The sequence below is a fragment of the Athene noctua genome, chromosome 5 (genome assembly GCF_965140245.1).
Source record: "Athene noctua chromosome 5, bAthNoc1.hap1.1, whole genome shotgun sequence".
NCBI lineage: Eukaryota > Metazoa > Chordata > Aves > Strigiformes > Strigidae > Athene > Athene noctua.
The window spans coordinates 13,069,035-13,095,569 of NC_134041.1; the positions used below are offsets into that span (position 1 = coordinate 13,069,035).

The 26,535-nt window shown below is 54.0% G+C and overlaps 2 protein-coding genes across 4 annotated transcripts; one reads left to right on the forward strand and one right to left on the reverse strand.

Annotated features, from left to right (window-relative positions):
* The first annotated feature begins 2,787 nt into the window (after positions 1 to 2,787).
* Positions 2,788 to 17,314, forward strand: ELOVL1 (ELOVL fatty acid elongase 1). 3 transcript variants are annotated; one of them, XM_074906394.1, is made up of 8 exons: positions 2,788 to 2,832; positions 13,518 to 13,579; positions 13,986 to 14,176; positions 14,340 to 14,420; positions 14,626 to 14,682; positions 15,023 to 15,128; positions 15,292 to 15,428; positions 15,852 to 17,314. In XM_074906394.1, exons 2-8 carry the CDS (start codon positions 13,534 to 13,536, stop codon positions 16,104 to 16,106), a joined length of 873 nt encoding a protein of 290 aa, XP_074762495.1. In that variant the 5' UTR covers positions 2,788 to 2,832; positions 13,518 to 13,533; the 3' UTR covers positions 16,107 to 17,314. The 3 variants fall into 3 exon arrangements, with proteins under 3 accessions (XP_074762495.1, XP_074762498.1, XP_074762496.1); XM_074906397.1 differs by lacking the exon at positions 2,788 to 2,832 and adding an exon at positions 6,589 to 6,699; XM_074906395.1 differs by lacking the exon at positions 2,788 to 2,832 and adding an exon at positions 11,526 to 11,657.
* Positions 17,315 to 20,861: 3,547 nt separating this feature from the next.
* CDC20 (cell division cycle 20) lies at positions 20,862 to 26,241 on the reverse strand. Its single transcript, XM_074906393.1, has 11 exons — positions 26,203 to 26,241; positions 25,722 to 25,924; positions 25,011 to 25,156; positions 24,181 to 24,277; positions 23,537 to 23,665; positions 23,001 to 23,197; positions 22,549 to 22,643; positions 21,965 to 22,196; positions 21,730 to 21,855; positions 21,450 to 21,567; positions 20,862 to 21,108 (listed from the first exon to the last, which is right to left on the reverse strand). The coding sequence occupies exons 2-11, from the start codon at positions 25,918 to 25,920 to the stop codon at positions 20,930 to 20,932; spliced, it is 1,518 nt and encodes a 505-aa protein (XP_074762494.1). The 5' UTR covers positions 25,921 to 25,924; positions 26,203 to 26,241; the 3' UTR covers positions 20,862 to 20,929.
* Between the last annotated feature and the right edge of the window lie 294 nt (positions 26,242 to 26,535).

Consider the following 26,535-nt stretch of genomic DNA (forward strand, 5'->3'; position numbering starts at 1 on the left):
GATGCTACCCTGCTTCCAAAGAGGCTGGAAGGCAGAAACACAAATCCACCACAGGGAGCAGATTAGTCAAGTCTCTGTTGGAGGCCTGTCCCCAAGGGCTAGGAGGGAACTCTGCATCACCCCCTTGGCCAGCCATAACTGGGCCAGCACTGCGCAAATCCACTCGCCCACAGCCCAGGTGCTTCAGCAGATCAGAGTCCTTGCACCAGCTGGAGCTCCTGCCCAGGCTGCTGCAGCTCTGGGGACATGGTGGGAAGGGGGAACACTGAGGAGCTGCAGACACCTGCTGAGCATGAGAAGTGAAAAAAGGCAGAAGTGCAGACAAAGATAACCCATCGAGGCAAGTGAGTGTGAAAAGAAAAAACAATTAATAGAGGAGAAACAGGAAAATACATTTGACGTGTTGGAGAATTAAGGAGAGACACAGAAAGATGCGGTAGCAAGTGAAAACTGAAGAGCAAATACTACACAGGAGTAATGGTGAAGACAGCAGACACAATAGGGAAGTAGAGTGCAGGGCTAAGAGAGAGAAAAAAATTGCATTCAGAGCAGAAGAAAAGAGAGTGACCTGGAAATTTATTCCAATAGCAGGAAGAGGCTGGGCTGTGCAATTTGGGGCTCACTGTTAGAGCCTGACAAGCCTGCCAGCAAGGGTGGATCCAGAGGACAGAAAGAATGCTTGGATAAAGCTATGAGATGTGGAATACAAGGTGGAAAATATCTAGTAGGGAGTGTGAAGGAATCCACTAGTGACCTCTCATTTCATGACAAACAACATAGCAACCGAATTGGACCACGAATCAACTAAAAATAGAGTAATGGTGCAAAATAAAAGGAAGACAAAAAAGAAGAATAGCAAACAAGACTAATGCCTATACTTAACAAAGGAGAAAGAGTGATCCAGACAGCTGCAGGCCTGCCAGTCTGATGTTAATAGTATTCAGTTAAAGAGTAATGCAGCACATGGACAGGAAATTGGAAGTGGGATAAAATATAGTCTATTATGTCTGACTAACCTGATGATAGTTAAAAACCCTTTCTGTAAAGCTATAGGCCCTGTGTGTACTCCAGGGAAGCAGTTTGGAACCTTGGGACCAATTGGGAACCTTGGTAGATGTTGGGGCAGAAACAAGCACAGGAATTTCATGTGGGAAGGAGTGGTTAAGGTCAAGATGAAAGCAGAGCCTGATGAAAAGAAGCATATCAGGACACGCAGAAGGTTACTACTGAGGTACTTTGTGGATATTTGTATAAACTGATTTCGATAAGGACTGGCACAAATATTGGGTGTAATCTGATGAAATCAGAATGTTGTGGTGCATTGGCGCTGTAGGGGAAAGTAAAGGAATGCTGTACCACCAAAAAAAGGCATGACAGTCACTAGGAGTGCAGTTCTTCATTCTAGGGACTTTGTGAGCTGCACGCACCTGAAGAAGTTACAGGAATAACCAGCCACAGGGTGACTCTGAGCTGTCACTGCAAAGGGGACTGAGAAGGGCGAAGGCAGCCCTGGCTGTATCCAGATGGGGAATTCTCACCAGGTGAGCACAAAATCTGATCACCCATCTTCAGGAGAGGGAATTTGAACAGCAGCACAGCCAGAAGAGTGACCATGGCATTAGGTGCAGGGACAGGCTGGGTAGTAAGAAAACACTGGAAAAACTTGTTTAGTCTTCCATGTAATGGGTGAGAGGAAGATGATTGCTGTCTACAAATACATTGGAGCATAAATACCAAGGCAAGGACCTATGTGAGATAAAGGAGAGCATTGGCACAGGAACAAATGGATATTAACTGGCTGTGCATCAAATTAAGCTGGAAATGAGAAGATGATTCCTAACAATTAGAATAGTGAACTCAGAAATTGCCTTCAGATCAGACGAGCATGAGACAAAGCCCAGCCACTTTTTTAAGATGAAGCTTGCTAAGTCTGTGAAGACAACACAGGCTGAAGCGGTGCCGAAAACAGCGCGCAGTCAGACTTAACGTCTCTGTGGTGTCCTTCTGTCCTGCATTTCCAAATGCCCGTGGTAGCTGTTGTGGTGTCACTGGGAAACAAATGAGCACATGTGCCACTTCTTTACTGATCTGTAGTTGGATTGGAAGAGTCCACCTTAAACCATCCAAGCTGAGGGCCTCCCGCTGACACTGAGCTCTCGTGAAGGTGCGTGTGCCACCACCTGTGAGTGACCAGGATGCTGTGCCTTGGCTGCAGACGATGACCCAGGCTTTGCCTGGCCTCTGCCCATTGTGCAGCTGGGGTAGGCCATGGCCACCCTGCAGGAGCCCACAGGACTGGGGCTCCCATTTGAAATAGATGTCAAGATGGCACTGGACTGCGACAGGACCGGGTCCTCCTCACGAGCACCAGAGGAAGCGGAGGTCGGTGTGACCGTGATGCCAGAGCCCTCTTCCCGCCATGCAGGGTCCCTCATGCCCTCACCACCACCACCCCCGAGCCGACCCTCCACACTCCACCCAGACCCTGCCCGAACCCTCAGCCTCTTCCCAGCCACCTTCCATCTTTTCCCTCCTGTTGCTGCCCCTCCACCCCCTCGGCCTCCCTTCTAAACCCGCCCCAAAGCCCAGCACCCACCGCCCCACAGCGTCAGGCAGCTGCGCGGCCCCGGCCCCTCAGGCGCTGCCGGAGTGGGCGTGGCTACAGAATGGACGGGCCGCGGCGCCAGCGCCGATTGGCCTCAGGGGGAGAGCTCCGCCCTGGAGGGCGGAGCTCTCCCCCTGAGACCAATCGGCAGCGGCGAGGGGGGCAGGGCAGTCCTATTTAAGGGCGGGGCCAGCGGTGGTGGCGGATACAGCGGGGTGAGGCCAGCGGTGAGTGAGTGCTGCTGCTGGCGCGGGGTGGGGTCGGGGTCTAGCCGTGCCTGGGAGGGGGGCTGGGGGCACCTGGTCTTCTTCTGGGGCCCTTTTGGATTTTGGGGGGGGCGCTTGGGAGGAGGTGTCATGGGTTGGTGTGTGCTGGAAGGGCTTTTGGGGCTGTTTGCTGAAGGCTGTTTGCAGAGCAGGGAGAGCTGAGGCCGTGGCGGGGTTTAGCTGCTCTGGGGTATGAAGCTTTGCCTGCCGGGGGTGGTGGGCCTTGCCCCGGGGAGGCCATGTGCCAGGTTGGCACCTGTTAAATAGCCTGTAGGAATGGAAGAGGCTGGGGGAAGCTCGTGTGTGCGCCTGCGTCTCTCTCGCCCGGGATGCTCCGGGACGTGGGAGGAGGCGGGTGCTGTTCCCCTCACCCCAGCGGTGGAGGGATGAGTCTGGGGAGGCCGTGGCCTGATGGGTGGGATGGATGTTGCGACGTGCCCTTGGCAGGTGGTGAGGCTGGGTGTGGCCGCCACCAGGCAGGCAGGCGCTTGGAGAGGCTGTCACCCCTCTGGAGGTGATAACTATAACATCAGTGTGGATCCTTGTGACAGGCCAGTGGGGGGCAAAACTGCTTGTTTTAGGAGGAAGATAAGCGGAGTCCAACTTGGGTTGTTGAAGTGATTTTTAGGACCAGCTCGGTCCTGATGCTGTGAGGATCTGCTGTGCTCCCCAGAGCCCCCGGCTCACGGCGTGGTGGCACTGCCCCAGAGCATGGACCGGGGTGCCCAGGGAAGGGTGTAGTTCCCTCTCCACAGCCGGGCTGCTCTCCCTGGGGCAGCCGTATGCCAGAGCCGTCTGCTTTGTACTGTCTCGGTTCAGTGCTTGGGATGTTTTCCCAGCCCGCCGGGAGGAAGGACTGTCTCCTTGCTGGTTGTGTGCCAGGGCACAGGCACCCTGGCCTCGGGCCCGGCAGGTCTTTGCCCGGAGGCTGTGCCGGTGGCAGGGTCCCGGCAGCGCTGGGGCTTCCTCCCTGCTGCTGGCAGAGATGGGCCCTGAGCCAGGGGCTTGTTTCCTCTCCTCTTGTTTCTGCACAGCTTGATGGGGAGGATCGGCGTTGCTGTGTTGGCACTGGAGGGGCTGGGGGCAGCTGCTGCGGCTCCAGCCGGCAGCAGGGCAGGCCGCGGCCGGGGCTCGCTGGAAGGTGGCTTAACCCCCCGTCACTTCGGCGGCGGTGCGGGCCCGCCTGGGTGTCACGCAGAGGCCCTTCCCCGGGCCCGGCCGTGCAGGCCCCGCTGGCGGCAGTGCCGGCGCTGGGCCGGGCCGCGGCACCGCGCTTCCGGGGCCCGGGGCGGCGGTAGGCCCCGGCGGCGCCCCACCCCGCGGCCGTGCCGGGAGCCGCCCGCGCTGCCCGCTCCCGGCCGGGGGGGCGGCGGGAGGGGGGGTCCCTGCGGGACTCGGTGCTCCCCACGGCCAGCAGCGGAATGGGGGGCTGGGGGCCTGGGGGGGAGCCGCCTCGGGGGGGAGGCGGGGGGTAAGGCCCGTGTGGGGTGCTGCCCAGGGGCCCCGGCTGCGCTCGGCTCCCTGACGCCCTCCGTCGTGGTGCGGCTGCTGGCTTCAGCCCTGGCTGAGAGCCTCGGGGATGTTGAGGAGCTGAGGAGGGCTGTGGTCTGCTGGGCCTTCACTGCAACAGGGTGAGAGCAGCGTCCGGCAGCGCTGGCTGCTTGGTGGCTGGGGAGCTTTCTCCTACACAGCCCTCAGCATCAATGTACCATTGAGATGGCTCTTCCCTCCTCCTCCGGGCAGGGTGGCAGTACCAGGCCTCCCCCGCTGCTGTGACACAATGTTAGCTTTGAGTGCTGGCTGGTGTAGGTGCTTGGCCTCCCTCTGGCCCTTGTTCTGGAACGCCGGTGGGAGGAGGAGGGGGTCACTGTCACCCTCCTGGTGGCAGCAGTAGCCTGGCTGCATGCTCACCTCAGGCTGGTGTGTGGTCATGCACAGGGGTCTGCACGTGCTGGGAAACTGCAGGTTTAATAACCATGGCCAAGTGCTCATATGACCTTCCACAGGCGGTACAGGACTTGGTCTATAGGTGTCTCATGTGGGCCTTTTCCTCTGTTGTAATGAAGGGGCAGTTGGGAAAGCTGCTTTTTTTTTTTTATCTCTGTAACAGGCTAAATGAGACAGCATAAATACATAGGCATTGCGACAGGAGGGGTGGCTTTGGGGGTGGCAGGCTGTATGCCTTAGTGCCCAGGCTGCTTCCTGCAAGTGGGCTGTCAGGTGGTTTCCCTGCAACTGACCACCTTGGTTCTGGAGTCCTAAGGGCAGGAAGAAGTGGGGCAAATACCCCTTCCTATGCTTGGTGGGCAGTGTGGGATAACACTGGGTGCTTTCCCTGCTAGCACATTCCCTCAGAGCATCTCTTCCCCTCTCAGAGGCTAGGACTGGCAGTGCAGCAGTGTATCCATACTGCTGTGCTGCCCCAAATTGACCACCTTCTCTTCTGCCAGAATGCAGCCAGGGCAGATTCCTAGCTGGATGGAGCTGACCCTCTCCCCAGACCTGCTGGGCAGCTTCTTGAGGATGGTTTAGAGTCAGTTGGCTGAGCCCTTGGGGCTTGACTGAGACTGCTGTGTCTTATCTCTTTCCTAGGAAACCCCTCTAGCTTGTGTGAGCTGCCCCTGACAGCTTGTTCCTGTGTTAAGTAGCGTGATGCCAGCTGTTGCAGCATCCACTTGCTGCATCTTGCTGTGGGGCTTGAGCCATGCCACCCACACAGCCTGGGCCTCTAGTTCTGCTCTGTGTTGTATTCTTGGCTCTCTTTTCTAAAAGTCACTTAGATGGGGAGGATTATATGGTCCTCCAAGGCAGAAATGTAGTAAGAGAGAAAGTAATGTTAAAACTGAGGCTAGGGTGATTAAAAACTTACTCTGATCTAGAGCTGTCTCGCACCATGTTTTGGAGGTGAAAATAAGTGAGCTTATTCGAGGTGCTTAGTGTCTCCATTCTCTTCTGGTGGAGACAAGCTTTACATCTCCAAGAAGCTCTGAACCTGGCATCAGAAGTAGGTGCATTGCTGTGTGCTTGGCTTGGTGCTGTCCTTGAAGGTTGTGAGTGAACATTTTCCCCTTTCCTGCTGGGGTTACAGCACAGTCAACACTCAGGCTGAGATCCTTCCTTCAGGAAGAAGCTTACAGGAGATATTGGGAGTGGTGCCTGTGATGGCCCAAGAGATCTGTGTTTCTGTGCTTTTGTATTGGTGTGTGCCCTACTAGCTGTCAGATGGTGGGAATACTTGTGCTGGAAAGTCAGGTTCTTGCCAGTCAAACAGGTGAGGCAGCCTGGGCTGCTGCAGGGAGGAGCTGGTCCCCAGGAGCCAGAGCTCTTCCTTGCAGGAGTTGTGGGGCTGCTGTTGCTCAGAGATGACAAGTTGCAGGTGCCACAGCCAGCTCCCCATCAGCAGGCCTGTATCTTCAAGCCGTCTGAGACTTTAGTTGCATGGTGGAGGTGGTAACTGGGCTGATGGTTCTTGTTTTGCTTTAGTGTCTCACAGGGTATTTAATTTCTGGTTGATTCTTCCCTGTGGGATGGATCAGGGTGGTAAGCTGTCACTGTGGTAGCAGGTTCTCTAGCTTTGCTTCAAGGAGTGCTCTTACCCTGTGGATCAGATCAGCTAGCTTGTTCTCATGGTTTGTTAATAGATTTGCTCTGTATACATGCAGATTTATATCTTGCTGCTTCTACTTAACCTTAAGAGCCTTTCCCTGTCTGTACAGGACCAGCAGTAGGAGCAACAGCCCTGGCTTTCTGTGATCCATCTACACCTGTATGGAGATAATCAGGCCTGATGCTTCTTTTGTTCACAGAGGGCTGTGAACCCTGTTAAAGGTGGTATCTATTAAGCCTTATGCCTGTTGGGATCTGTGGTGCATATACTGTGCTGCTGGAGTCTGACATCTCTAGCACTGTCAGATAACATTCCTTTCCCTTGTTAGAAGGTGGTTATGTGACTTAGTGTGGAGCGTAGGGGGGCCCAAAGCTCATGTCATGGTGAATTCTAGGCAGTGACCCCTTGTCTCAATGAGATGTGGCTCTGGGTTTACACTTTGGGCTTCTTGAATAGTCCAGGTAGAGCTGTTGGTGGGATTCTACGAGTCTTTCCTTCTTGCATCTTGCTTTGTAGACTTCTAATGTCCATCTTGTCTTGGCGTGCCTGTCCAATTAATGCACAGGCCTGTATGGGACAGAGCACAGTAATCATTACTGTGTAATGATTACAGACACTGCTTTCAGAACAGAGGTGAAGCCTTGTAGTGAGGTACTTGCATAATGATTAAAAACCACAGAGATGAATGCTCTGGTACAGTCTGTCCCACCTCCAGATAGGGGTGCTCTGTGTTTCTCTGCTAGAGGGTTTTAGGAGGCTTGACTTATTTCTAAAAGCGGATTTCGGGAGTTGGCCTTGCTCAGTCTAGCCCTGCCCTCCTCTCTCACCTGCCTAGTTCTGTCCTTCCCAAGTGTGGTCTCCAGTGCACCCTGGGGGGCTCCTGGGTGGCATCACTTCAGAGTGAGCCCAGCCATTTCCCCCTCCTTTCCGCCTCACCTGGTGCTGCACAGGGGAGTGGACACAGCTCAGTGTGGTTAGCTTGGAAAGAAAATATCTTATTTTCCACTTCTTTAGGTATCTCATCCTCTTTTCTTCCTTCACTTTAGTCCTTTGTAGTAGGAGTCTGGCACTGCTGTGTCAGACTTTCTGCCTAATGGTGCCTTTTTCCCTGACTGCTCTCATCTGTACCGATATCAGTGCCCTGAATATGCAGCCACCAGTGTTGAGTGTGATAAGGTTGCCTAAGCAGTTTGGGGAGGTGCTGTCCCTGAAAAAACACTGTGTGCTGTGTATATAGACCTTTTACTGCAATGTATGCTCTTGTGGGACCTTGAAGTCCTGTTACCTGCCTTGTTTTTTGTACAAGGTTACTAGTACCCTATTGCATTGGGCTTACTCCTTCCTCTGAAAGCTTGTGAGGTGCCAGGTTGACTGCCTGGGCTCTGTGGAGTTTGCCTGCTAACCTGGGAGTGTACTCTTGCTCTCCCTGCTTCCAGTAAGCATGGGACTAGGAAAGCTTAATCTCTGTTTGTAGGATGCTATCCAAAGGCCTCAGGGTTTTACAGCCACCGTGTGAGAGGTGGGGTATTAACACACATTTGGTGTTGATGGGAAAATTCTTCAACTTCAGACAGGTCACTTCCTGCCACTTGGAGCCAGTGTGCCTCCCGGACCAGCTCTTGCAAAAGCTGTCACATATCATGAGATTGAGAGTTTGCATCCCTTCTTTGGAGTCCTCCTATAGTGACTTCAAACTGTGCTAATGCAGAGCATATGGTACCAGGCTGTTAGCCATGTCCTTTGACACTCGGAATGAAGTAGCTGAGCCAGAGGAAGTGACAAATGGATGTGATTCAAGTAGGAAAACTTTTCTGGTGGTGTTAGCATGAAGTTTCCTTGCAGACTTTGTAGTTGTGTGGTAGGCTGAGAGTTCTGGGACTGGTTGTTCTTAAACTCTGATCAGAGTCTGTCCTGAATCCTCAGAGCCAAGGTGCCAGGCTAGGAGAGCTACTTCCCTGGTAGGACTTTTCACGCTTAAAACATAGCAGCTCTCCTGCCAGGCTGGTCTTCTGTGCCTGATGAGCTGGTGCACAGGCATCTCTTTAGGCTGTGACTTCTTTTGAGGGGAAAAAACATGACTTCAGTAGCATGTGGACAACAGTGCCTTAACTGAGTCTTCAGTCAGATGGCTGAATCATTAGCAGTAATGCAGGTATACTTGAATACACTCTTCTGTTGAGTGCTTGGTACATGTGCTTGAGCTGGTGTCCTGAGATGCTGTGTGAAGCAAGCATGCACTCCTTGGTTACAGGCCTCTCTCCCTTTCACCTGGACACAGAGTGACAGAAGGAGGAGATTCAGATCCAGCTGTGCTTCACTCTAAAGTTTGGACTTAGAGTGGTCCCACTGCAGACTTGATAAAGAACAGGGTTTTGCTGCTTAGGAATGGCCAGGCTCCTTCTCACTCTTGTGTTTTCACAGCAGACATGGTTTTTGTTCCTCATCTTGCTGGATTCACTTGTACATAAGCTCAGAAAAGCTTCTCCTAGTGCTGTGACTGATGGTTCTTGGTGATGGTTTGAGGTGCCAGGTGTGTGCTGTGCCTGGTCTGGGGCCACCAGACTGTGGATTGGTCAGTCCCACTCTTCTGCAGTGGCACCTGCTCCTTGCAGATACTTCAGAACCACAGATCCCTGTAGCTCTGCTGGGAAATGTACTCCCTGGGTGCATGGAGCTGCATGCAGGCCTTGCTGGACCCCACAGTGACTTTCTGAAGCTCCAAGAAGCTGGGCAGGAGCTGAGGGAGGAAAATGCCCCTTTCTGAGAGGCTGTGGATCTCAGAGCTGCAGCAGGCCTTGCTGCCAGCTTGTAGGTCAGGGATGTGGGTTAGTTTGATACCTGGCCAACTGGTTATCTCCTGAGCTTTGAGGGCTGCTAATCCCCTGGTAGCATCGCAGGGGCCAGGCCTGCTTTAGCCAGTTCAGCAAGGGCCCTGTGCCAGCTATCCCTGGGGTAGCAGCTCTGTGGCCACCTACCAGCATGTATTGGTGCTGCCTGTAATTAAACGAGTGGGAAGATTAGGGTGGCTTGCTTTCACACTTATTACAGAACTGATTTCTGACTTGAATGCTGATGGAGTAGGAGTGTTGGGTATTGGATGGCTGGAGCTATCTGTCGCTTGCAGATGGTTGCTGTGGGAGAGATGTACTCTGTGAGGCTGTTAACAAAACTGCGTTGAGCTCTAGTCTCTGTCAGTGTCACGGTTCACAATGCTGTGGGCTGCTGGGGCTGGTTATAAAGGGCCTTGCTATTCTTGCTGAAGTTGCACTAATTATACTGTATAGCTTGTTGGAAATATGCAGTGTACATTGCTTGGCGTAAGCAAGTATCTAATCCTTGATGTTGGTTACTAGGGCAGAATGAGGCCTGATAATCTGGTTTGCGCATAGTGAGAACTTTCTCGCTGAGATGGGGAAGTGACACTTTGTTGGTGAGAGGTGAAAGGAGATGTGTTGCAAGGTCTCTAGGCATTGTGCAGGGTGTGTTTGGGCTTCTCCAAAGTGGGGAGTGCCACCTGACCTCTTATAAGAGCAGTGGGGTTCCCAGTGCTTTGGGATGCTTGGACCTGTTTGCATAATTTCTTTTCAGCTGTTTAAGGCTCAGCTTTGGGTTCCCTATCTCCTCCCAGCTCCTTGCTGAAGAGGATCAGGATCCAGGAGCAGTCAAAGGAGAGTTAGCATCTCCCCTGTGCAGAGAGAACAGGTACCAAGCACTGAGCTGTGAACACCTGCAGTGTAGCATGGAGGGCAGTAAGAACAGATGACTGGCTGGATGGTGAACCCCTCAAAGTGCAGAGGGACATCAAGTGCTGGTGTTCTGCTGAGAGGTGAGTCCAGGTTCTCAGACACTTGCTGCTCTGTACTGGAAAACGCCTGCCTGCAGCAGAAAGGCTGGCATGAAGTCAGGCAGGCCAGTGCACTTCGCATCCTCCTGCTTAGTGATGGTAATGCTTGGGCCTGCTCCACAACTCCCCTTGGCAGCTCAACTGCCAATGCTCCAAGGCCAGTGGCTGCTCCTTGGGAGACAGGATGGGGAGACATACCTGCATCTGCTCATTGAGCAGGGTGTCCTTCAGCCTCTGTCTAATGCAGCATCATGGAGCATGCCAGTGTGGATACCAGGTCTTGCAAACACCTGAAGACCTCAGGGCTTCCTGTGAGATGTGGTTGCTCTGTTAGCTGAGTGCAGCAGGATGTTGTTCTGCCTAGGGAAGCTGTGGAAAATGCATAGGTCCTTTTCATAAGGGCCTGTAGCATAATCCTGCTAATTCTGCCCTGGTAGAAGTCCTGGTGCTTGCCCAGAGCCCAAGTTCAGGACAAGTTCAGTGCCTCCTGTCTCCCTGTGGGATGTTTGGCTGTAGGAGTGCTGGAGGTGCTTCACAAGCAGTGAAGAGGGACTTGTTGCTGTTCACACTGGTGGGGATTTCTGTGCTGGGCTTAAGTGTGCTTTTCCCACTGCTTGGGGGGATAGTTGTCTGGGTTCAGGCCTGCTGCCAGGATGACCCTTGTCTGCTGTGAGGTCTGTGCAGCCTTCAGCAGGTCTGTCAGGGCAAAACTGCGGTGTGGGTCTTCTCACCTGAGTCTCCAGTGTCCTGGGACCCCAAACTGCTGGAACCAGAGTCCTAGTTGGCCAGTGGTGCCAGAGCCTTGCTAGCAGCAGGGTCAATAAAGTAATCTGTAGTGTCTGAGCTCAGGTGTTTCCCTGCAGTGTGAGATACAGCTCTGAGTTTGTGGTCAACTGATACTATCTTCTCATCCTGGTCTGCCCAAAATAGGCAAGTACTCTGCAGGAGTTTTGTCTCTGCCCTGGACCTATAGTAAGGCTGACTCATTCAGTTTGATAAGATAAACACAGAGCTTGAATAGTCAGGTACCTGTACTGGGAACTAACTCTTGAGGGCTCCTCAATCTAGCAAATAAAGGTGTAGCTGGATGTAGTGGTTGAAAGCTGAAACGAGACAGACAAGTTTAGAGCTTGCTCTTAGCCATTAAAGCAACATAAAACTCAGCACCTTTCAGGACTTGTACTTACTGCATTTCCCACAGCTGGAGCCTTGAGTAGCTCTCAAGGATGCTGTAGTTCCTGCTACACTTTTCTGGCCTCTGCTGCATGTGGAGAGTGGATAATCTTGGCAGTGCTCAGGACCTTAAATATTGCTTGTAGTATCACCGTGATACAAGTGAGTATTGTTTTCCATTAAACCTTCTGAAACCTTGGGTTGGGAAGGTGAGCATCTCTTCTGCTGCTGGTGCTCCTGTGGTGTGGGGATCATTCCTAAGGGGGCTTTATAGCCTATTACGGCAGCTGCCTCTGAGGTGGCATGAGGAACCACCTTCTGTGCTTGCTGAATCACAGAAGGACTTCTGGGCTCTGTCCTTGGGGTGCATGGTTGTGCAGGCTGCTCTGGAGCCTTGCTTGGAGAAATGGCTACTTTGTGGAGTGGGGGTGAAGGGGGAGACCTGTTCTACCCCACTACTGTTGCAAAGAGGTCGGGTGGCACTCCACACTTTGGAGGACACAGACAGTATGACTGGGCAGGCACAGAGCCAGCACTGTGCAGCAACAGTGATTTGCAGAGACTGGTGAGCCAGGATGGTGTGTGCCAGGCCCCTGTGAAGATTGCTGCCACCAAAGCCTTGGTAGCACTGCACAGGTAGTGTCTGCTGCTGTTCTGCCTGCCTCCCAGCTAGAGCAAAGGAGACTTTGAGCTCTTTCTCATCCAGCGAAGCTGAAGGAGCAATGCTGATGCTGCCTGGTGAGGGCTTGAGGAGACGATGGCTGCTGGATACTCCCAGCTGGGACCTTACTGGGAAGGTTACTCTGACTTCAGCCTCCTGGATGCTGGTCTGGGAGAGGCTGTGTGCTTCCTGGTGGCAGCAGCAATAAACCTCCTGGGGAGACTGGGCTGGGGACCTGTTTCCCCAGGCCTGTGCGTGGGCAGCGATTCATGTGCACCTTTGTGGAGGGATGGGTAGGTGGAGTGTCTGGTAGCAGCTGTGAGGAATGCCTCCCTCGCAGGTGGGTGAGTCAGATGAGGCTGGGCCTGTGCTCTGCCTCCTTTCCTGCTGCTCTGGTGTCTTGCAGGCTGGAGAGAGGTTGGGGAGCACAGGGGGCTGGGTGAGGATGTTTCAAACTTGCCTGCAGCAGCAAGAGCCTGGGCCCTTCCTGCTGTTCTGGAGAGCATCTGTCTGGATTGCTGTCTGGTGTGTGCTCATACTGAGGCTTAGCAAGTATGGGGAGTGCTAGTCCTTCTCCCTGCAGCTTTATATCCTTCTCCTGCAGCTTTCTCTACTACCTGGGGATACTGTCCGCTGTCTGGAAGGGGAGTGGAAATGTCATTGCCAAGCAGGATGCACCTAGTTTCTGAGGTGCTGGCTTATGGGGTGGTAGTTCTTGTCAGAAAGGTTTTGTGCAAGGATGTGAAACCAGGAACTCTAATGGCAGAAACTGTTTCTGAACCGATGACTTTCCTTCCCCATGCAGTAGGTCTGCCAGTGATGCTGTTGCTTCTCTGGCAGGGATCAGTGGGCAGGAGCCCAAAGCAGCTCATAAAAGCACTGCTCTGTAGAGTGTGGGCCAGCTCTGCTTTTCCCTTGGAGATGTTGCAACAGGGTCAGGCAGAGCAGTGTGCTGGGTGGGTATGGGTGGCAAGGCTGGTAGAATCATGATTGTGGATGATAATGCTTGAGCCTGTATAGCAGGAGCAAGACTGAGGCTGGAGATACAGTGCTTAGGTTGGAAGCTTTCCTAGATGGCTTGAAATGTTAGGATCCTGCCTTAGAAGGACTGTTGGTGGTGGATGATTGCATTCCCAGCAGAGTAGGGGAGAAGGGGCCAGGCTCAGTGAGGAGAAGTGGGGATCATGTGGCTCAGCTGTAAAGTGGATGCTTGTGTGTGATCAGCTGAGAGCAATGCTGGCCAGATACACATGACTCTACCTCTGAAGCTGTGCATGAAATTTGCTGATCTGCAGGGCTGTGCTTTGCAGGCTGCTCTCCTGGGAAAACAGCTGCCTGATCTGCCCTTCCTTTCCCCACAGAGATACTGCCGCCACCATGGAGGGGATTGTGACCATGTATCAGGACTTCATGAAGAAAGCAGGTGAGTGCTGGGCTCTGCCCTGCTGCAGGGCAGGTGGCATTGCATGCCTTACTGCCACAGGTGCAGGGGGGTGATCTGTCATCCATGAAGCAACCTGGGTCTAGGTGCATCCTGCCTCTGCCCTGACACAGATGCAGCTCTGTTTTTTTGGGCTGCTGTCTTGCGTTAGTGGCTGTGCAGGCCCTTTTGGGGCACTTGTGCTCTCCTGGGCAGATCTCCAGGCTGCCCTGCAGTGTGGCTTCAGGCTGTACCTTACTGAGTCTGGCTGGCTTCACCAGCCTCTGCTCCCAGACTGCCGCCCTACCTGCACTCCTGTCGTAGGAGAACAGGCCATGTCTTTGCCTCTGCTCTGGCATCAGATTGGGGTGAGGATGCTAACTGCTCTGCAATGTGGCTCTCTCTGCAGACCCCCGCATTGCTGATTATCCACTGATGCAGTCCCCGTTCCTTGTGATGGGCATCCTTCTGGCATATGTCTACTTTGTACTATCCTTGGGTCCCCGGCTAATGGCCAACAGGAAGCCTTTAAACCTGAAGAAGTTCATGGTGCTATACAACTTCTTTCTGGTGGGACTCTCACTTTACATAGTCTATGAGGTGAGTTGTAGGCTGTAGTAGTCTGGCATACATAAAGCAGTGTATGCAGGCTGCACGGGTAATAGGGAACCTTTTTGCAGGCTGTTCCCTGCCCTTCTGTGCACAGCTTGGGAAGTGTAGTGGTGATGTGTTGGGCCTCACCCTGATGGTGCTCTTGTTGCAGTTCCTGATGGCAGGGTGGCTTACTGGGTACACCTGGCGATGTGACCCTGTGGACTTCTCGCAGGACCCCAAGGCCCTCAGGGTGAGTTCTCATCCCTCTCCTGATAAATGGGGATGGCCTTTAGTGCTTCTATTAGGATAGCAAGGTCACAGCTACTTGCCTCTCCTGAGGCAGAGGACTTAGTCCTGGCTCTTGGGTTCACCCCAGGGTTACTGTATGGAGACCCTTGGTCACTGGGTGTGTTCAGGCTGGGGTGGGTCTCTAATGTTAACCTGCTCTGTTACAGATGGTCAGTGTCGCTTGGCTCTTTGTCTTCTCCAAGTTCATCGAACTGACAGACACGGTGAGTGAGTTACTGAGGAGGCCTCGTTGCTGCTTGTTGGACAGGGAGTTGGGACCTTGTATGTTTGGGCTAGATGCTTTCTTCAGCCCTTCCAGTCTGATCTGGTAGTGCTTCTGTCTGGCATCACTGCCAAGGAAGCCACTCTGGGCTGTTGCAGAGGCTGCTCTTGGCATGTTACAGCTCTGGAAGGTGTGGGATGACCTAATGTGTGGTGGCAGTGAGCTTGGAAGGGGGTGGGGGGGTGAAGTATCGATGAGATAAGACATTGAATTAGTGGCCCAGCGTGTTCTATCTGCTTTCAGGACTGCAGGTGCTTGATGCTGTTGGGTTCTCATTGCAGGTTATCTTTGTCCTACGGAAGAAGAATGAACAGGTCACATTTCTGCACCTCTTTCACCATTCAGTTCTGCCTTGGAGCTGGTGGTGGGGAGCTAAGTTTGGTCCAGGTAGGATAGAAACTTTCTGGGTGTGCACAGTTTAGGGAAAGGGTGGGATTAGCCCCAGCATGCTGAGAAGGGGTTTTTGGCCCTGCTGGGCTCCTGTGAGTTTCTTGTAGTACTGATTGCTGTGGAGGATTGACTTAACACTAATGAAAATCTGTTTCAACAGGGGGAATGGGCTCGTTCCATGCTATGATCAATTCCATGGTGCATGTTGTCATGTACTTCTACTATGGGCTTTCAGCAGCAGGACCTGCCTTCCAAAAGTACCTTTGGTGGAAGAAGCACATCACAGCCATCCAGCTGGTGAGTCTGTGCTGTGGAGCAGAGCATGTGTCCTCAGCCTCTGATGTGAGGGGCAGGACAGCCCTTGTACCTATGAAAGGTGCAGCCAGCAGCTGTAGCTGTCTCCTCTGTAGCCTCTCACTCTGAGTTTCTAACAGCTCTGGTGTACTGTGGGCCTCTGATAGCCCTCCACAGCCTGGTTAGGGTGTGGGTGCTGCTCAGCCTACTGCCCCTGGGCTGCAGCTGTGTTGGGAGGGTGAGAGGCACATGCTGCCTAGAGACTTGTCTGCCTCTTCCAGCTGCTGCTGACTGTGCCTCACCCTGAGGACCTCTACTTCAGAGTGGGAAAGGAGCCTGTTTAGTTTTGTTTAGAAAGGAGGTCACTGGTGGGATCCCTGACCCTCCTCCCACAAATAACTTGTCCCTGCTCTGCCTTGCTCCCAGGCACAGTTCGTGATTGTCTCCGTCCACATCTCCCAGTATTACTTCATGCCCAGCTGCCAGTACCAGTTCCCTATCTTCATCCACCTCATCTGGATTTATGGGACCATCTTCTTCATCCTCTTCTCCAACTTTTGGTACCAGTCCTACACCAAGGGCAAACGGTTGCCCAGGGTGGCTCAGCAAGCAGCCCAGCACAATGGTAGCAGCATCCATGAGAATGGCACTGTCACCAACGGCAAGGTCAAAGCCAACTAGAGGGCAAGGCCCTCCCAGAGCCAATGAGAGCCCCGGGGCAGAGGCAGCTGGGACCTGTTCCCCTGCTCCTGGGTGCCACTAGCCAAGTCAAGTGCCTACAGACTGTTGTACCCCTGTGCCCAGCCCTGCTGTCCTCTGTCTGCATGCCCAGCCCCTCTGCTCTGAGCAGCCGTGGGCAACTTCTCCAGTTCCTGGAAGGGCTCATGCGGTTTCTCAGTGTTGCTGAGCAGAGAGGCAGCTGCCTGCATCACAGCTGTGGGGCTGCAGTCCTATTCCAGTGTTTCCAAAGGAACTTCCCCCAAGTGCCTACATCTGGCCCTTCTGCCTAGGGGCCATTTCCTTCTGAGTAGGACCAAAAGAAGAGACCGGTCCCTGTCCTGGTGCCCTCTCCTCTACCCTGTCTCATCACAGCCTGTGTGGGTGAGCAGACTTGTCCCTGGCTGCCTGCTGCTGCCAGCTCAAGTGTGAGTGCTCCTGCTCTACCATGCCTTGTGCCACTTTGTTCCATGCCACAGTGCTGCATGTCCCTTCTGGTCCCTGTGTGTCCAGGTGTGGGGTCCTGCCCTGGTGTATGTGCTCAGGTGTGGCTGTGGAGAATGTAGGGGCAGCGTGTATGGGGCTTGAGGGCCCAGCCCTGCCCAGTACAGTACACATGCCCTGTGCCTAGTACATAGTGGGGGTTGTGACAGCCTGAAATGCCTCACCCACATGCTGAGCCCAGGTTGCCTTGCCTTTCTGTGCCTAGGCTGGGTGCTTTGTGTGCACTTGAGCCACACTTGCCTGATCCTGTATAGCAGCTGGAGGCTTGCTCTAGAATGGCAGAGGCCAAGCTCAGCCTTGACTTGGACCACTTCCATTCCTGCAAGCTCAAGACTTGAGCAATAATTGCCCCTAGAATCAGCTCCTGGGCTCTCCTGCTTGGGACCAGCCTTGCACTGGCCCAGCAGGAGCACAGCAGAGGATGGCTGTAGTGTGCCCTGCTGTGGTGTAACAGTGAGCACCTCTTGCCTCTGTGGATCTGACTGGACCTGGGTGAAGGTGTATGCTGCCCTACAGCAGGGCAGTGCAGCAGCTCTCCTGGGCTTGGCACCTATCACCTGCTCTGACTGTAACCAAAACCATGCCGATGGCCTTGAGGATGAGGTGAAGGAGCCAGGCCCTGTCAGATTGGGCTGCTCTTCTATCACAAATAAACAGACAGAAGGAGAAATGGCTCTGCCCTCTTGTTTCTCTGGCTTGCTGTGCTCAGAAGCTGTTCCAGATGCTTGGTCCTACCCAGTGTGGTTGGAGGCAGGGTTGGGAGAAACAGCTGGCATAGCAGGCTTGTGTGTTGGGGGGGAGAGGGTGATAGCAGTGTGCTGATGAAGCAGATGGCAGATTATTTCCAAGGGCTTTGGTAGATCCGTGCTCAGGGCAGGAAATGTGTCAAGGCTCCTGTTGTGAAAGTGGCTCCACCCTGTGAAAGAATGGCTGGGGTGGAGTGCGGGTGTGGGCTGGGACCCAGGCCAGCAGCCCAGGAGGAGCTGCTGCTTTTCAGAAATCCTGGGGAGCTGAGGTGTGGCAGAGTAGGGAATAGAGACCCTGGAAACCCGGGTGATGGCTAAACAGCAGTCTCTTGCTTTCTGTATCTGCTGAAGCCAAAGCTGCTGCCATCTGTGATTGCCCCTGCAGCTTGGATTTGTGCAGAATGTAGCTCAGGTTGGTCAGAGGGAAGTTGATGTTGCTGCTGCCTTGCTCTTGCTACAGAACTGCATCTTACCTGGCTGGGCTCTATCTCCCGACCACCTGGGACAGCCTGGCTTCCCTTCAGCGCTGTTGGGGTGCAGTGCTACCTTCGCCATCACCTTGTGACTGGGGCCCTCCTGAGTGGAGAAGCCAGCCTAGGTGCTGAGTCAACACTGGGAAGAGGGATGGGTAGCCAGCTGGGCTGCTTGTGGCTGGAAGGAATGTATTAGACCAGCAGACCTCCAGAAGCTGAGTTTCACTGTAGGTTTGGTTGGGGAGTGGATGTCTAACCAAAGTCTTAGAGCAGGGCTTGGTGTGAGGGAAAGCTCTGCTGACCCTTCCTAAGCTGCTCAACCCCTCAAGGCCATGCTCTGAAATGTAGGAAAACCTCTTTGTGTGACCTGAACGGGTGTCACCAATATACCAAACTGCAGTTGGCATCACCCTGCTTTACAGGGCTCAGCGCCCTTGTACATATGAAGCCTTAAAATGGGATCTGGCTGCTGCACTGGGTAGTGTTCTTGTTGTTGCTGCTTCTCTGTGGGCAAGGACTGGCAGGAGAGCTTTTTCTGGTCCCTGCTGAAGGGGCATGTAACATTATTTCAGTGCTCAGAATTCATCACTTCAGGAGCTGTAGGTGACAGTCCAGCTGAGATGGAGCATTCCCTGTCTAGCCTCCTTCTCTCCCTGCACTGCCCTCCCCCCACTGACAGTCCTCTCTTTTGCCCAAAATAGTAACAATACTTTAAACTCCTTATGCTTGGCATTTCAAAGGAGGCTGTTCCCTACGTGTGCTCTACTCTCCCTTCCTCCAATTGTTCCTGTTAGCTGTGATCTTTTTCTATGGGCTGACTGTGGCACTTGGTAATTTATATGCTGTCAGGGTCAGTCTGGGCTGCTGCTCTGAACCGATTTCACACCTTATATGGCAGCGTTTCCTGGGCCAGCTCCTTCCTCTGCTCCTCATTGCTCCAGGGCAGTAGGACCAGTATGGGGCCAAAGGAAGACAATGCAATACCATCACCTTCTGGTAATGCCTAGAGGACTTCCAAGGAGTGTGTAAATGCACAGCTGCTGGGGCTGGGTATGTGCTAAGGAGAGAGGCAAGACAGGCTCTGCTGTTACACAGGAGTGAAGAAAATACGCCAGCTTTCAGGCTTGTAGAGCCTTCCAGGGTCAGGAGCTACTGGAAGCCTTAATCGGCTGTAGGGCCACAGGGCCAGTCTGTGCTAACTCCCAGCATCATGAGGGGTGTGGGGCAGGGCTCCTACAATCTTCTGGTGAAGAGCCTAATCTTGTGGGGGGGCTCCTGACCCCTTCCCCATTACAGCCAGCTGCTGTTCTCAGAGGTGCTTCTGAAGAGGAAGGAGAGCATCTGCTTCCTCCTTGGATCTCCCCTGCTCTTCCCTGGGTGGCCAAAGGGGGATGCACCAACAGCACTGCTGGGAAGGTGCTGGGCTCAGCTGCTGTAAGCTGATTTTTGAGACTGTGCCACCCATATCAGGAATAAGTGGGGGGCTGCTCTGGCGAGGGAGGGTGCATGCTGGCTGGCCTCCCCACAGCACAGGGTGGTGCAGCACTGCCCACCTTTGAAGGCTCCAGCTGGCTTAAGGCTCAGGAGGCAGAGCAGGAGCCTGGCACCAGGTACAGCATGGTACTGTGCTGAGAGGAAGGTGAAAACAGTTAATAATAATCCACCCTCAGCTAATCACAGGCTGATGAGAGGCACAGGCTTTGTCAAGCTGCTTTGCACAGGCCAAGGTGCTAATCAGCTGCGTGGTGTCCCCAGCAGCCCCTGGCTGTGCTGGTGCAACTGAAGAACAGGCTTGGTGGGTCTGGTGCAGCCCCACAACCCCAGACACCACGGCTCCAACATGCAGAGCAGCATGGCCACTGGGGCCACAGCTCTCTTGCTCATGTGAAGGCTCAAATATGCTCTGTGCAACTTGCACCAGCATAACTGAACCTGGAAGAAATGCATTTTTCCAAGTGCTGGGGAATCAACCTCTACCAAATGTCAGCTTCCCTACCCTGAGCCTCAGCTTGGCACCAGGGCTTCCCCTCAGCAAGGAGGGTGGACAGAGATCAGGGCTGCTGGAAGAATGTATGACTGAGGGCAGTGTGCTGGGTTGATGGTGCTTTGGGTGGCTCTTGCATGATAGCCAAGCTGGCTTTGCAATGTAAACCAACCTTTTGATTTGCATCAGGCTTCATGCCCTTACCATCCCCTTTCTGGCCTTTGGGGTGATTATAGCTGTTGCTGTATGGTTCCAGTTTATGCCCCCCCCCCCCTTATTTTTTCCAAATAGCATTTGGCTTTTAAATGTACTAAACTCCCTGTAAAAGTAGCTATTCTACCATGGAACAGGCAGCACTGGCTGCAGCACAGAGGCTGTATGTAGCAGAACAAGGCTAACTGCTGACTGCCAAGAACAAGGCCCCACGCTGCTCTGGCACAGCTGGTCACTGCTGGTGGTTGCCCACAGAGTCCCACCAAAAGAGGCAGGACACAGGAAAAGCTGGGGACACAGATATCACTGTGCTTTTAGTTGAGCCTTATTCCTCCCCACCACAGCTGGCACCAAAGCAGGCAGGAGCTGGGCAGAGGGCACTGCCTTAGGCCCAGGCCAGTTTGGAGCTGGTTCACTGCTCTGGGGAAGCTGAGGCAAGTCAGGGGTACTTCCTCCCTAACCCCACTGCAGGGCTAGAGCTCTGCAAAGTGTCAGTTTTGACACACTCTGATTAGGGATGGAGGGCTAGGAAGTCACCCTGGCTACAGCTTCCCCCTGTAGCAGAGCTGCTGTGCCTGTGGTCAGGAACAGAAACAGAAGTGCAGCCATGGCACAGCTGCCTCCTTCTCCCAGGACTTCAGAGCTGTGCTACACTCAGGCTGCCTGAAACCAGCCCTGAAGAGCAAGAGCTCCACCACTTGTCCAGATCCCAAACCTCAGGGAGGAAGAGCTTGGTTCTATGAGCCACAGCCTTTTCTTCCATCAGACTCCATAAAAAAAAAATCAAATTAAAGCAGTTTATTAACTTTTAAAATACTGTACAGTGTGTAAACTAAGTTTTCCCCTCCCCAGAATAGCCACGTGCACTTATCGGATGCCCTGGTGAATAATGCTGCTTTTGGCACTGTTTGCCTTCTCTTTCTCCTTCTTCTTTATGGGGTCCAACTCAAAACAGCGCCAGAGCCGCAGTGTTTCATCAGCAGCTGCTGAGGCCACTGTTGCACCATCAGGGCTCATAGTCAGGTTCAAGACCCTGGCAGTGTGACCTGGGGAGGAGAAGGTGTGTAGTCAGTGTTAGGCTGATCACCACACACCCTGGTCCCTCTGGCTCTACCACAATGGTCACATCTACTCCCATATGCCCCATGAGCCCCACCAATTTGCACAGCTGTCTGCAGCAGCACAAATTCACACCCTGGGCATGCATCTGGAGCAATGATGTTTCTGCAGTAGGCCCCAGGAGTGCCTCCCTCTAGCAGCATGCCCGCAGACACCATTCTGCAGCCATGATACTTCAGACTGGACCACCAGCATGCTCAAACCCAAGGCTATATCTGCACTCAGCCTCTAGCAGCCCTCCCTCCCTCTGGCAAAGGGCTCAGCCTACCTTTCAGCTCAGTGACCTTGGCCATTGTTGGATACTTCCATATAACCAGCTGATTTTGTGCAAAGCCATGGCCCGAAATGAACTCCTTGTAGTTTGTTGACCACAAGATAGAACAGACCTAGGAAGAGACAGTAATACAGGTAAGACAAGCTGCTTGTGCTGATGTTTACCATCCAGATATGAGCATGGTCCCCTCCTTTCCTGTGGGACTCGGGAGCCAGCAGCTCTGTAGGTGTCCTACCAGAAGGTGTTTATCTCCACACTGATGTTCATGTCTCACCTGGGAATGGGCATCAACAATACTGAGGCAGCTGCCAGAACACACATTCCAGATGCGGATGTGTCTGTCACTAGTCCCACCTCCGGTGGCTAAAACATTTGACTGCCAGGGACACCACGACACAGCCTGAAAGAAAATGGTTAATTTTAAGACACGCAAGAGACAACCTGTGCCCAGCCAGAGCTGCATGTCTGCCTTGCACGCAGACACATTCTCACAGCAGCCCTGCGCTCACCTTGACAGCACCCTGGTGCTGAGTGAAGGTGTGTAGAGGAGCAAAGTGTCCACTGTCCCCCTGGGTGCACGGCCAGATGTTCACCAGGTTGTCATTGCCACCACTGGCAAGGTAGCGGCCATCTAGAGACCACTTGAGTCCACACACCTCCTGCGTGTGGCCAGCAAGCGTGGCCACATGATGCTCAGCCACTCGGACATCATGGTGGTGGATGTGGCCAGTCCGTGCCCCGCTGCAGAGAGAAGGCTTACAGAGTCAAGCTGGCACTTTTTTTTTTTTTTACAAAAATACATTCTTGTTCAAGGATGCTGTACCTGCCACTGGGTTTCAACCAGTGTTACCAGCATCACTGGCCTGATGGCATGAGTGAAGCAGCCACAGATGCTCTTCACAACTTCAGCATAAAGGGCAAGAGAGAAAAGAGCAGCCTTCTCCCCACAGTCCCAACAGAACAGGCTGAGTAAGAATCCCAAGCCAAGACAGAAACTCCTCTCTGCCACCCCTAACCTGCACCACCCAGAGCTAGGACAGGAATCTGCAACAGCCAGACACTGCCCTTCACCGCCCTCCCCGCACTGCTTTACCTGGAGAGGATGTAGCTGTTCCAGCTGAGGGACCCCACACGAGAAGAATGGCTGGTCATATTTCGGAGGCGTTTCTGGTGCTGTATGTCCCATAGCTAGAGAGGCAGAGCAGTTAAGTTTTCCAGAGGATGAGGAAACCTAGCCCTGTTGCTTTGCCCGGGGAACCTTAGTGCACAGGCTCTGGCTTTCAACCTTGTCAGTATGGGAGCAGAGATAATTTGTATCTCATACCTAGGGAGCAGAAGGTAACTCCAAGTATCAGAAAACCCCTAAACCAAAACCTCTGCCTTGTGTGCTGCAGTTGGTCACTGGCTGGGGACATTCCCACCCCACCCCGGTCAGGGCAAGTCAAGGTGCACTGCACCCTTTTTTTGCTAGCCAAGCCTTTGTCCCAAGACCCCACGGTTTCAGCAATCCCTAGACAACACCTCTAGTTTTACTCCTGCACTCACCTGGACCTCAGCATTACTTGTGCCAACAGCAAGGTAGTTTCCTTCTTTAATCCATGACACAGAGGAAACATAGTCATCTGGATGCTCCATCTGCAGCAGCTGGATGATCTCCCCAGAGGCGTGATTCCACAGATAGACAGAGTTGTCCAGAGCCACTGCCAGGAAGTTCTGAGAGCTCCAGTCAATGAGATTCAGATCTACAATTTGGAAGAGCGATGCAGGTCACACCATGGTTATCTGGCAAGCACTGCCCTTCACCAGTGCTGATGACAGCTCTTCCTCCCACACAGGTGTGCATGCACAGGCACACAGGTGGGTAAGGGGCAGCCTTCCAGGTGTCACCATGGCCAGTTAGGAGCCCTGATCCAAGCTGCCTACACAGCACTCTAGACCACTGTTCCTGTAAGGCCACACAGGGACACTCCAGAAGTGGTCCATAAGATACTGAAACAGCCTGGTTGTTACACTGTCCTGGGAACTGCACCCCAGCACAGAATTATCTCAGTGCCCAGCACTCAACATTGCAGCCTACTTACAATAGTCATTGCGGATCTCTGGTGCATCCAGGATCCGGTCTGGCATTGAGGGAATGTATCTGCCATTCTTCTTGCTGGATCCAGGTGTCCCTTTCTGACTGTAGAGCACTTTCAGGTTATTCTGATAGCCTGTGTGCAGAGGAACAGACTTGTTAACCTCAGTCACTCTTTCCTCCCAGCTGAGGAAAATGAAGCTGTGAGAGAAGAGATACATTGAGAAGAGCCCAACGTGCCAGCCCCACTGGCAGTGTGGCCTGCTGAACCAGGGTGAGCTCTGATTCCTAATTCATAGGAACAAATATAAACCAACAAGCACTTGGTTTTCTGTATCTCATTATGTTTAGTTACAGTTAAGCTCCGAAGTGCAGAGCAGAGCGTTGGAAGCTCTTGCAGACCTCAGGAAGGTTTGCAACCAGTAGTACAAGTGAGCAACTGGCAGTCATTTCAACATTTATAATTAAATTCACTGTAGTCATTATGTAGCCCCTCAAGCTCAGGAACCCCAAGGAGGGAGACTCCAGTGCGCACAGGAGCTCTGAGAAGCCAGCTGATGTCTCCCATGTCCACACGCAGGACCTCTGTGTTGCTGTTCCCCTGCCCAGATCTCTCCAGCTGAGTCAACTCCTGCAGGCCCTGTACCATACCTTCCGGAGCATTCTGTGGCTTTCCAGTGAGGCGAAGGATCTTTGCCTCTTCTATGTCAAAGCCGTTCAGATTCACTGCCCAGGCTTTCTGTTGCTCCTACAGAGACAAACCACCCTCAGTGAGATGCATTTGAAAAAAAGCCCATGCTGCACTTAAAACTGCAGCAGGCTAAGGACACACCTAAGACCCCTTATAGAATCAGGAGATGTACAGCTGTGCTGGGGGAGTCAGCTACAGACAGGCAGGTCAAAGTAGCCTTTCCTCAGAGACTGGCACACTGTCCTGCTCACATTTTCATACAGATGAGTGGCAAGTTCAGTGTCTCATTGCCAGTGGGGAAGGCCACAGCCACAAGGGACCAAATGCTTCATGAACAGATTTCAGAACACTGTGTACACATTCCAGAATAGTTCCCCATGTAGGCATTGTCCTAGAATAGCTACCACCAGCAGTTTCACTGTGCACAGGCTCACAGCTTTGTCTCTAGTCTCCTATGTTTTAAAGCCTCATTAGCCTAAAGTTGAATTTTGCTACCAGAAGTGGCACATGCTAGAGTGAGTGGAATCAGAGGGGTAATGCTCAATGCTCTTCCCTCTGCCTAGGGAAACAACCCTACAGAGCAGCTATGCTCAGGCTGTTCCATCTGCAACTTTATAGCTTCCACCTCATCCCAGGCTCCTGAAGCCTGCACTGGAAGCAGTGATGGCTGGGGCAGTCAGCCCCAGGTGCCCACTTCATAGAACTTAGTTTGCTTCTCTGGAACAGGCCAGGAAGAGTTAGCTGCTTGGCAGTAATCATTGTAGTAATCATAACTTGGCAACATGCTCACCTTCTTTGTGGGGGACTCCTCAGCAGGGTCATTCTCTTTGGTTAGGAGGAAGTTGGCCATTTCCATCTGCATAGCGCTACGGTTGGGTATGTAGCGATCGCCCCCAGCCTTTGTTGGGGTGCTCTGGATTTTGGATCCAGATTTACCTGCATTCACATGCATAAATATTGTCTTACAGCTATTAAGCAGCCTGTATTAGAGCTTTCAAGAGACAGCAAACCTAGCACTCTTCCACATCACACCTACTAGACAAGGTTCAGACAAGCAGGACTCAGAGTTCATGTCATGCAATCACAACTAACTCATTTTTCCCACACCCCCCCCATTGCACTAAACTCTGGTTAGGGACTGCCAGAAGACAGATCGTTGGGTCTAGTTCACAGATAAGGGGAAGATGCAAAAATACTGTTACAGCATGTAAAGCTTTCAGCAGACAGCCCCACCCACGCTTGTCCCAACACACGGCTGCGCCAGCACGGCTCAGCCGGGGCATCAGCAGTTCACCTAGCCCCAGTGCACGGGGCTCCGTTCCCCTCACGCTGGGGAGAAGGTGGGCGACTTCCAGGCGCCAGGCAGTGTAGCCCGCCGCCTCCCGCCCGCCCAGCATGCCGGCTCGGGCAGCCTAGCACGGAGTCCCCGCAGCCCCAGGTAAGCAGCCCAAGCGACGCTCCCCCACCCAACCTGTTGCCGCTGGCCGCCGCCGACGCTCACCGGGTGTCCTGGACGGCGTCTTGCTGAAGCTGTGGGAGCGATTCATGGGCTTCATGGGCGACAGGCCGGCGGCGGGGCTGGGCCCGGGGGCGCCGCTTTCCTTGGCCTTGCGCTGCCACCGCGCGGGCGGCGCGTTGGGGATCGGCGTGTCCAGCTTCAGCAGCCCGTGCAGGTCCGCCTCGAACACGAACTGCGCCATGGCGCTGCGGGCGAGCGGCGTCAGCGGGGGCCCCACGCAGGGACGCCGGCGGGGCCGCGGCCCAACCCCGCCGGGCGCCCCCCCCCAGCCGCTCCGCAGGGCCCTCTCCACCCCAGGACACCCATCTCTCCCCAGGGCCGCTCCACCGCAGCCCCCCCCCGCCGAGGCCGCGCCTCAGGGGTCCCTTCGCCACCAAGGGTCCCTCCCGCGCCCCGGTTCGGCTCAGAGCGCAGCCCTCACCTCCCCGGCCCCCCCGCCCGCCGCAGCGCCGCCGGCCCTCACCTCCGCTGCGCCGCCGCCGCTCCCGCAGCCACCCTCAGCCGCAGCATTTAAACCCCGCGCGGCCGCTCCTCCCATTGGCCGCTTCAAACCCAAACGCCGCGCGCTGCCATGGCGACCACCGCGCGCCGCGACGCGATTGGCTGAGCCGCGGGGCGGGGCGGGGCTCCCTACCGGTCGCGGCGGGCGCCGGTTATGCGGGGAGGGAAAACACCGGGGCGCGAGGGTAGCCCCGCCCCGCGCCTCTCCGCCCCGCCCCGCCCCGCCCCGCTGCGGGCCCAGGGGCCGGGGCGCCGCCAAGGAGAGAGGAGGCCGGGTGGTTGCCCGTGTAGTTTA